General features: G+C 33.1%; 1 protein-coding gene across 1 annotated transcript; it reads left to right on the top strand.

Annotated features, from left to right (window-relative positions):
- The first annotated feature begins 2,937 nt into the window (after positions 1-2,937).
- On the top strand, positions 2,938-10,818 carry LOC109809261 (ABC transporter B family member 4-like). The gene is made up of 12 exons (XM_020372515.3): positions 2,938-3,487; positions 4,121-4,175; positions 4,284-4,459; positions 4,568-4,789; positions 4,884-5,122; positions 5,503-6,028; positions 6,127-6,400; positions 6,545-7,434; positions 7,890-8,156; positions 8,327-8,590; positions 8,706-8,999; positions 9,082-10,818. The coding sequence occupies exons 1-12, from the start codon at positions 3,134-3,136 to the stop codon at positions 9,433-9,435; spliced, it is 3,915 nt and encodes a 1,304-aa protein (XP_020228104.3). The 5' UTR covers positions 2,938-3,133; the 3' UTR covers positions 9,436-10,818.

Raw genomic sequence — 10,818 nt, 5'->3', positions numbered from 1 at the left:
CTACGTGGCATCCACGTGGCCACAGTTAACTCCATTTAAATCATTTGGATGAAAGTTCCAAATTTTAATAATTTAAATTATTAGGGATCAAATTGAAGCAAAAAATTAAAGTGGGACTAAATTGAAACAAAAAATATTATCAGGGACCAAATAAAGGTTTTAACCCTAATTATATCAAATATACATTTATTATCTTCGGTCACTCTTCTAAAATTATTATAAAAATGTGTTTACAAATATTTCATATGTCACTAACGAGTCCAAATAAAATTAGACTTGATCTTTTTAAATGAGATATCAAATTTGAGTACTATACATAAAACCTAATTAAAAAAACGTTGTTAAAAAAGATACTTAACTAAAAGTAGTAAAACAAAATCTTTAACAAAGATTATTCATGAGTAAAGTCAATATATGTTTAACACTAATAATATGTATAAAAAATATTAAAAAAAAATCCGATCAAAACCTGAAGTTTGGCCATCCCATACATAATTAATGAGAGTGAGCTTACCAGTCCCTTTAGAGATGTTTGACGTTGCTGTCCTTAAAATAATACAATATTTTCCAAATAAATATTTATTATATCAGAACAGTGATTGTACATTATAAATATGTATTTAAATGTATGCATGTAACCAACTTTGATCAGGAAATAGGTCCTTTCATTATTAGATAATGGCATTTGAAAAAGACATCAAAACCTGGAGTTGTTCAACACTTCAACTTCATAGCAATAATGCGTTTGTCCATTAGGGGTGACGTTATTCAACTATTAACCTCAGCATGAAGAAAAGGACATCGGGGCAGTACAGGTTAAGCTCCAATTTTCTAGAGATGCTGCTTAGGTATTCATACATATTTTATTTAGGTTTCTTAGAACATAATACTAGAGACAGAAAGAGAAGGAAAACAGTGGTCACTAGTCACATACAAATTATATGAAAGTAATAATAATCGTTCTTGTTTTGGGTAGAGGAAAGAGAGAGAGAGAGAAGAAAAAAAAATAGATAAAGAGAAAACGTGATAGATAGGATACGAAATATGATTGATAAAGAAGAGACAGAAAAAACAGCTTAAAATAAATAAATTACTGTATGATTTGAGACGGTAATAATTCTGTCTAATCTTTGCATGACAAGAAGTTTAGTTTTGTTAAAAGAATTGTAAAATGAAAACTCAATTATTTTTTTGAGACTTTGTTTATACATAGTTCCATGCGGACCATCGAAATACACGTTCATAGTAAACTGAAATAGTAGATTCAACTAGGTTTTATTTATTTATTTTGATTACGTACAATACGAGCTTTCAACCCAATGCTTGTGCATGCATGAATATTTTAGCAAAGAGGTCAACAAAAACTTTTGGATTTCATTCCAAGACAAATTTTGCATGATATAATCTTGTGCAGAAACTATTTATAGTTGACGTGAGAGAAATAAAAATGCTTTCTGTGTCGACATTACAATAGAAAGTATTATTAACGATTATTATATAGTGGTAATAAGATAGTTACTTGCATATTATTATTATAGTACAATTTTTTAAAATTATCGTTAATATTAATTTTTATTTGAACTTCTTTTTTTAAAAGTTTCTCACACTCGGTGCATAACGTATTTTGGATCTAGTTACGTATATTAAACTACACATGGTAAAGATTGATACCGCGCTTAGATTCCATGCATTAATTAAAAAGTAGCATAATTTATCCATTCACCAATTACTACAGCCTGGTTTGCATCAATCTGGATCTCGATTGGTTCACATTGTCCTCTGCAAACAAGAGATGATCCATGTGTTCGGGAAACATTTTACATTTTAAAATTCGTTAATTTTTAATTTATATTTTGCGAAAGTCAAATTTTGCTCATGTGATACTAACACTGTTAAATCGCAACTAATAAAATATAATAAAAAAATCAACATTTAAAATAGAATGCATAATATGTTTTTATTAGTATGACAATGATGGTTTTAATTTGTCTTGTTTTATGAAATTTTAATTTTAATGTGGAGGATCCTTTTATATATATATATATATATATATATATATATATTTGCATATCCTTTCTAAGAGATGAAGGATTAAGTGAAGAGCGGAATAGTGAGAATATAAGTGAATTTTATTAAAATAAATTTTATTATCAATAATTATTTAACAGTAATAAATTAATTATTTATTTAATTATTTAATAAAAGTATTAATAACTAATATATAATTACCACTAAAAATGTATTTATATCACACTAAAATTTATTATTAGCGACAATTATTTATTAAGAAAAATATTAGTCTCACACCGACTAGAAATAAGATAATTGAAGACTATATAAATGATTGATAACTCTCACCTAGACGTATAACTTACTATAAATTAATATGAGATTACTCACCGTTATCAAAAAGAATATATAAGATAGAAGACAATCCTCATCTTACAAGTCACACATTGACTAGAGATAAAGTAATTAAAGAATATTTGTACTCATCTTACAAGTTCCACATCGACTAGAAAATAAAAAAATGCTTTTTACTATTATAAGAATTTTTACCAGCATTTAGAATAATTGCCGCTAAATATTTTAGCGACACTGCATACAATGACTAATGTAAAAATGGCGGTAAAAGATTTAATAGCAATTTTTATTACCACTAAAAGTCATATTAAATGTCACTAAAAATCTATTTTGTTGTATGATAGTCTTCGATAAGCAGTCATCATTATGGGAATACAGTTCCGACTTTATTGAGCTTTGATTATATTTTTATGGAGACTCATTTATCATAGTGAAATGTGTCTCCTATCAAATATATATATGTCTTAATCGTCAAAAGTAAAAGTAAGCATTTCTAGTGGAACAATGGTATAAAGTCTGTTTTTTCTTCTTGTTGTTAATAATCATGAATTCAAATCTAATGAAATATTCATTAGTTTCTTTGCTAGAAATAATCATTAGTCTATTTAAACTCAAACATTTAGAAATAATAATAATTAAATAGCCGATTTCTTACTAGGACACGGCTTCACTAATTTTATAAAAAATTTTAAACCAGTGATCCTTCTTCAGCAGCTGTTTTTGAGTGGTGTTGGTAAGTTGTAAACCTATAGAAGTTTTCCTTAGGGAAATGGTAGCCAAGGCCTGCCTGGATGGAGATATGACTTCAACTGAGATGACAGGATTAACAAGTGAGGGTCATCTACCAGTTCAACGTTCTGAAAATACCCAAGAAATGGTTGGCAGGCAGCAGGATTCCAAGAAAAACAAGGTAATAAAGGATGAAAGCAATAAAACAGTACCCTTGCACAAACTTTTCTCATTTGCAGACCCTTTGGATTGTCTTCTGATGCTTGTTGGGGCAATAAGTGCCGTTGCTAATGGAATCTCAATACCATTAATGACTATACTTATTGGAAATGTGGTTGATGCATTTGGAGGCCATCTTGATAATAAACAAGTAGTAGTTCATGAAGTTTCCAAGGTAAAATACCTAGTCCCCTTCATTAATAATCAGTAATCAATGTTGTGAAACATCTGTAGAAAGGAAAATATGAATATAGTATGAGATGGAATGATTTGCAAACTAAACACTTGCATAGGCAGGTGAAAATGTTAAAATTATTTATGGACACGAACCACATGTTCATGGTCTTAACTCTTTTATCATACATAAAAAATTTCAGCAATATGTAAAGTGGAGATTGGTCAAAACCATGAACATGTGATGCTGATTTGTGTTGTAAATAAAAATATTTTAGGAGATTTAATATTATTCGAAGAGATTTGATATGATTTTTTTTTATATTTATTTATTTTCACAATTACCTGGATAAATGTATCTCTATAATAGGAAAAAAAAGAAAAATGTAACGAGTATGAAAGAAATTAATAAAGATCCTTTCTTTTAACTGTCTGTATATACAATAATCTCTAGTGAAAATGATATGTACAATACTCAACTTTAAATTGTCTCACATTTTTGTTGCAACCGATCGAATTAGTGCAAAGTTTGTGGGTATCTGATTCGGCTAGAAGTAAGTTTGAGAAAAAAAAATGGATTTGAAATCCTCCTTATTTCCATGTCATAACCCTTCAAGCTTCATTTCATCCTCAGGCCTCTATAAAGTTTGCAGCCATTGGTGCAGGTGCCTTTCTTGCAGCATTCTTGCGTAAGCATGTCAAATTCTCGGCTGATTAATAAGCTTACTCTATAACAGGAAATATAGTTTTGCTTTATATAAAAATAACAATATTCACAAATACGTGCAATCTTCCAGAGGTGGCTTGCTGGGTTACCACCGGAGAGAGACAAGCAGCAAGAATAAGAGGCTTATACCTCAAAGCAATTTTGAGGCAAGATATCAGCTTCTTTGACAAGGAAACAAACAGTGGAGAGGTTGTTGGAAGGATGTCAGGTGACACAGTTCTTATTCAGGAAGCCATGGGAGAGAAGGTACTTGGGGACCACTCTTCAAGTCCCAAATCATTACCATTTTATCAAACTATGAGGAAACATAATCTAGAGTTAACTTTTTCCTTCTCCTTTTGGGTGATATATCAGGTAGGAAAGTTCATACAGCACGTGGCAAGTTTTTTAGGAGGTATAGTCATAGCATTCATCAAGGGTTGGCTTCTAACCGTTATCCTTCTATCTTCTCTTCCGCTTCTTATCCTATCTGGTTCCATAATGAGCTTTGCTTTCGCAAAGATGGCATCCCATGGACAAGCAGCTTATTCTGAAGCAGCAACTGTAGTGGACCAGACAATTGGTTCAATTCGAACTGTATGGCAACCTTCAGAATGTACTTAATTTTCATTGTTTTTCCTTTCCATGTTGCAAGAGAGATACATAAAAGATATTCGTTCCTTCAATGCAGGTTGCATCGTTTACGGGTGAGAAGCAAGCTATAGCTCAATACAATCAATACTTAACTAAAGCTTACAAAATTGGAGTGCAAGAGGGTGTGGTTAATGGATTTGGCTTGGGTTTAGTTAATTTATTTACGTACTGCACTTATGGTTCGGCAGTATGGTTTGGAGGGAAGATGGTACTAGAAAAAGGTTACACAGGAGGACAAGCCATTACTGTGTTTTTTGCAGTATTATCTGGTTCCTTGTAAGTTAGCTTTTGCTTTCCACTTAGACCAATATATAAGCAAAAAAGACCAATTTCACACAAATTAAGATGTATTTAATTTCCAAGATTTTATATAAAATATAAACTACAAATTATAAAATATCCTTAATCATATTTATTGTAGATAGTGCTCTCATTAATATCTTAAAAGTATTTTTGGACTAAAAGCATTAAATAAAATTAGTTTGATTGAAATTTTCTTATATTTTAATTTAAATAATCAAGCATTTTTTTGCTTATATATAAGTTTAGATAGAGTAACATTTATGATGCAGATGCATCAATCTATATCTTTCAACCACTCTTCTAAGCATGGCGAGCAATTTGAAACCTTTTTCTGGGCTAATTATATTTTGCAGGCGTCTCGGGCAGGCATCTCCAAGCTTAACTGCATTTGCTGCAGGACAAGCTGCAGCCTTTAAAATGTTTGAAACAATAAAGCGGCAGCCAGATATTGATTCTTATGACACTGCTGGTCGACAGGTAGATGATATTTCTGGAGATATAGAACTTAGGGAAGTTTGCTTTAGTTATCCTTCAAGACCTGATGAACAGATATTCAATGGATTTTCAATTTCAATACCAAGTGGCACAACTGCAGCTTTGGTAGGGCAGAGTGGGAGTGGGAAATCAACAGTTATTAGTTTAATTGAGAGATTTTATGATCCACAAGCTGGTGAAGTTCTCATTGACGGTATCAACCTCAAAGAATTTCAATTGAAATGGATTAGACAGAAAATAGGCCTTGTCAGCCAGGAACCAGTTCTCTTTACTTGCAGCATTAAAGAGAATATTGCCTATGGTAAGGATGGGGCAACAGATGAAGAAATCAGAGCTGCAGCTGAACTTTCTAATGCTGCTAATTTCATAGATAAATTTCCCCTTGTGAGCTTTCAATTCATCTTTTGAAATTTGTTGTGTCTGTTTGTGTGTATTCTGCAAGAGGCCTTTTTATCTGATTAGTTTCTAATATTACGAGTTAGGGACTAGACACGATGGTTGGTGAGCATGGCGCGCAGCTCTCTGGAGGTCAAAAACAAAGAATATGTATAGCAAGAGCAATTCTTAAGGACCCAAGAATTCTGCTCCTTGATGAAGCTACAAGTGCTCTTGATGCAGAATCAGAGAGAGTGGTGCAAGAGACACTAGAAAGAATTATGATAAGCCGAACAACTGTCGTTGTAGCCCATCGCCTAAGCACAATAAGGAATGCAGATATCATTGCAGTTATTCATCAAGGAAAAGTAATAGAAAAAGGTATACATACTATTTTGTCACTGAAATGAAACTTTGTATAACAATATGCTTTCATGTCATTCTCTCCCCAACAGTGACTCGCATATGTCTTCATTTTTCCTTGACATGTACATTGCTGCATTCTTATTTCCTTCAACTGATTAGGCACACATGATGAGCTCACTGAAGATCCTGATGGAGCTTTTAGCCAGCTCATTAGATTGCAAGAAATCAAAAGGGAGTCAGAAGAGCATGATGCATATGACTCGAGAAGGCCAGAAAAGTATGAAGATTCTGAGCAACAATCAAGCCAACGGTTTTCTTTTCCTCAATCACTAAGCCAGGGATCATCTGGAAGTGGAAAAAGCAGTCAGCAATCATTCAGAACATCAAATGCCATGCCTACCACGCAAGAACCATTTGACACATCAGAAGGCGGACCTGAAGTTCTCCCTACAGCAGCATCACATAAGCTTCGAGAAGTTTCACTTTTTCACATTGCTTATCTTAACAAGCCTGAAATCCCAGTGTTGCTAATGGGTACTCTAGCAGCAGCAGCAACTGGGACAATACTACCCATCGTGGGGCTTCTTTTATCCCATATGATAAATACTTTCTATGAGCCTGCAGATGAACTCCGTAAAGACTCTAAGTTTTGGGCATTAATATTCGTTGCCCTTAGTGTGGCTGCCTTCATATTTCTTCCATTAAGGTCCTACTTTTTTGCCAAAGCTGGTTCTAAGTTGATAAAAAGGATCCGACTAATGTGTTTTGAGAAAATAATTCACATGGAAATAGGCTGGTTTGATAAAGCTGAGAATTCAAGTGGAATACTCGGAGCAAGGCTGTCAACAGATGCGGCTTCTATTCGAAATTTGGTTGGGGATGCTCTTGGTTTGCTGGTTCAAGATATCTCAACAGCATTTACAGCCTTGGTAATTTCCTTCGAGGCAAATTGGCAGCTTTCTCTCGTCATTTTTGTTTTGGTACCACTAGTATTACTAAATGGACATGTGCAGATGAAGTCCATGCAAGGATTCAGCAAAGATGCAAAGGTTTGTACCTTGTTGATATTAAACTATCGAACTACATAGCATGGAACCTTGTGAAAAAATATCTTAATTTCAGGCATAGGGCTATAGTGGGAAAAGGGTGACATAGTGGGAAAAGGGTGACGGGAGACACATGATGTAAATATTAATTGAATAGAAGTTAATCAGACAGCCATTGTGCCAAGCCATTTGATTGCATGTGTATTTTGTGTTGGGCATAGATCCAAAAGTAAAGCCAATGGAAGGGACAAGTTTATGTATGTTACATATCAAGTTTGTGTATATTGCATTACTCTTTGTGTATATACTCAAACAAGATAAACTATACTGGAACGAATCAATTGTGGTCTCAACTCTCCATACGTCTTTCTCTACATACTTAATTAGTACTTCTTTGTTTCTATATTTAATTAATACTAGTCACCATTCGACTGGTGCTATTGCTCTGTCTTCCGCAGAAACTATATGAGGAAGCCAGTCAAGTAGCGAATGATGCAGTAGGGAATATCAGAACAGTAGCCTCTTTCTGTGCAGAAGAGAAGGTGATGGAGTTATACCAGAAGAAATGTGTAGGACCAATCAAGACAGGTATAAGGCAAGGTTTAGTCAGCGGAGCAGGTTTCGGGTTGTCACTCTTCTTTCTGTTCTCTGTTTATGCATGCAGTTTTTATGCTGGGGCCAGACTTGTTGAGCAAGGCAAATCATCATTCTCGGATGTTTTCCGTGTATGTTATTTTCCTATCTTTGCCACCACCTCAGTTAATGAAGCTTTTTACCTATCTCAAATAAATTACAGAAGTGTTATTCTTTTTCTTAAATAAAACAACATAGATAATTTAAGAGCTAAGCTCATCACACCCTTCTAGCATTGACCAATTTATATATTAATTTTCAGGTATTTTATGCTCTCATGATGGCAGCTATTGCAATGTCACAATCTGGCTTCATGACCCCAGCTGCAAGTAAAGCAAAGAGTTCTGTTGCTTCTGTATTTACTATTCTTGATCAAAAATCAAGAATAGACCCCAAGGATGAGTCCGGAATGACACTGCCAGAGGTGAAGGGAGAGATTGAGTTTCACCAAGTCACTTTCAAGTATCCAACCAGGCCTAAGGTTCTTGTATTCAAAGATCTTTCTTTGACCATTCATGCAGGAGAGGTAAACTAACTAAATAATATATTGGTTTGATGCATAAATATCATCATAGGAACACATGATTCAATCTGGCAACCTTTCTTAAGGGAGAATCTAAGAGTTTTATTACACTGATCAGACAGTTGCTCTAGTAGGTGAAAGTGGAAGTGGAAAGTCAACAGTGATCTCGTTGTTACAAAGATTTTATGACCCAGATTCAGGTCAGATTACACTGGATGGAACAGAAATTCAAAAGCTACAACTTAAATGGTTTAGGCAGCAGATGGGCCTGGTAAGCCAAGAGCCTGTGTTGTTTAATGACACCATCCGAGCCAATATTGCATATGGAAAAGGTGGTGATGCAACAGAAGCCGAAATTATAGCTGCGGCAGAACTGGCAAATGCCCACAAGTTCATTAGCAGTTTGCAGCATGTAAACTACACACTATTCAACAAAAACTTGTATTGTAAAATTTTGACTAACTACCTATCTAAACACCATATGTATAATGCAGGGTTATGATACATTAGTGGGGGAAAGAGGGATTCAACTATCTGGAGGGCAGAAACAGCGGGTGGCAATTGCAAGAGCCATAGTGAAGAGTCCAAAAATATTACTACTAGATGAAGCAACAAGTGCACTTGATGCTGAGTCTGAAAGAGTGGTTCAGGATGCACTTGACCGAGTGAGGGTGGATAGAACCACTATTGTGGTGGCTCATAGGTTATCCACCATAAAGGATGCGGATTTAATTGCAGTGGTTAAAAATGGAGTCATTGAAGAGAAGGGAAAGCATGACACTTTGCTGAACAAAGGTGGTCCATATGCTTCCTTAGTAGCCTTGCACATTAGTGCTTCTTCATCATAGACCCTTTTAGTTCATTGCACCAATTATCTCACCGTCTCTTAATTTTTTCTTTAAGGCATCGTTCTTGTGTAATGAAACATTCTAAACACTTGATTACCCATTTTTAATGGATTTCACGATTACACATCATTGGTGTAAATTTAACCGTGCCGATAACACCGACAAGCATCTAAACCAATGATATGATAAGCAGTATGCTGAAATGAAATCGCAAATTACAAAACAATAATAAAAACTAATACTTGAAGCAGGTGTGCACATTTTGTTAGTATCGATTGGGGAAAAATTATATAAATTTTTATCTATATCTTTCCATCATTTTAATAAATAGAGTGATAGAGGGATAAATATAAAAATAATGTTATAAAAGTTATGGATAAATAGCCCCATAAACATCCCTATAGGCAATAGTCCGAACCAGAAATCTTACCTCGTTGAACTCACTATTTTTTTCCCCTGTAAAGAAACTAGAAGCAGCCCTCCTTAAAATAATACTATATTTACCTAACAAATATTTTATATTATTTCGTAACAATGATTGTACGTACAAATATATTTATATATAATGTATGATAAGGAAAATTTGGTCCTTTTTATTATTACAATATAGATATGATTATATTTTAACAAATTAACATCGCGATCCCCAAGTTTCTGGAGTGAAAAACAGAATGTTGAGAACAGAAGATGAAAAACATATATGTATGATTAAACAAAATAGAGTTTCATTAGAAAATTTATAACATCATACAACTCTGATCCGATATATTTTAGTTATGAATTTAGTTTTAAACATATTAAAAGTATTTATAACAATTAACAAATACTTAAATATTAAAATTGACTAACCATTAATTGAATAAAGTAAACAATAAGATATGACTAAGATAACAAACAAACATCAATTACCTTTTTTTTGGTAAAACATCAATTGTTTGTATAATTTATTTTTTCTGAACATGAGTAATATTTAACTAAACTTATAAGCAAAATAGAAAATTATTAAAAAAAATTAAAATATTTAATTATGACAGTGAAAAAATCTCAATTAATTACCAATATTTCTCCTTGAGATTTTTTTTTCATCATTTCAAGTTTTGATCTTTATCATCTTTTACATTTTTTTGTTGAATCACTTTTAAGTAAACTAGAATTAAAAGACATTATATCCCTAAGTTTAACACTGATTATATCATTTAAAAATATATTTACAATTGTCTTAATCCAACTTTGAAAGGCCTCCTCTATGAGAATTGCAACAACATTATTCTCCTTCACAAAACTTATTATTAAATTGATAAGAACTCCAACTAAATTTTGGCAATCAAAAAATTTATTCCCTCCATTGGCCAAAGCCATAACTTGTTGTAGTTTCCATGATCC

Source organism: Cajanus cajan, chromosome 5 (assembly GCF_000230855.2).
Source record: "Cajanus cajan strain Asha chromosome 5, NIPB_CcT2T_4, whole genome shotgun sequence".
Lineage (NCBI taxonomy): Eukaryota > Viridiplantae > Streptophyta > Magnoliopsida > Fabales > Fabaceae > Cajanus > Cajanus cajan.
This window is presented reverse-complemented; position numbering and strand designations above follow the sequence as displayed.

What these genes read in the sequence shown, in the direction of transcription:
- LOC109809261 (XM_020372515.3), top strand. Translation starts at nt 3,134, where the DNA reads ATGGTAGCCAAGGCCTGCCTGGATGGAGATATGACTTCAACTGAGATG. An exon ending in GATTCAGCAAAGATGCAAAG is followed by an intron (nt 7,435 to 7,889) that starts GTTTGTACCTTG and finishes TGTCTTCCGCAG; the next exon opens with AAACTATATGAGGAAGCCAG. An exon ending in TCATTAGCAGTTTGCAGCAT is followed by an intron (nt 9,000 to 9,081) that starts GTAAACTACACA and finishes TGTATAATGCAG; the next exon opens with GGTTATGATACATTAGTGGG.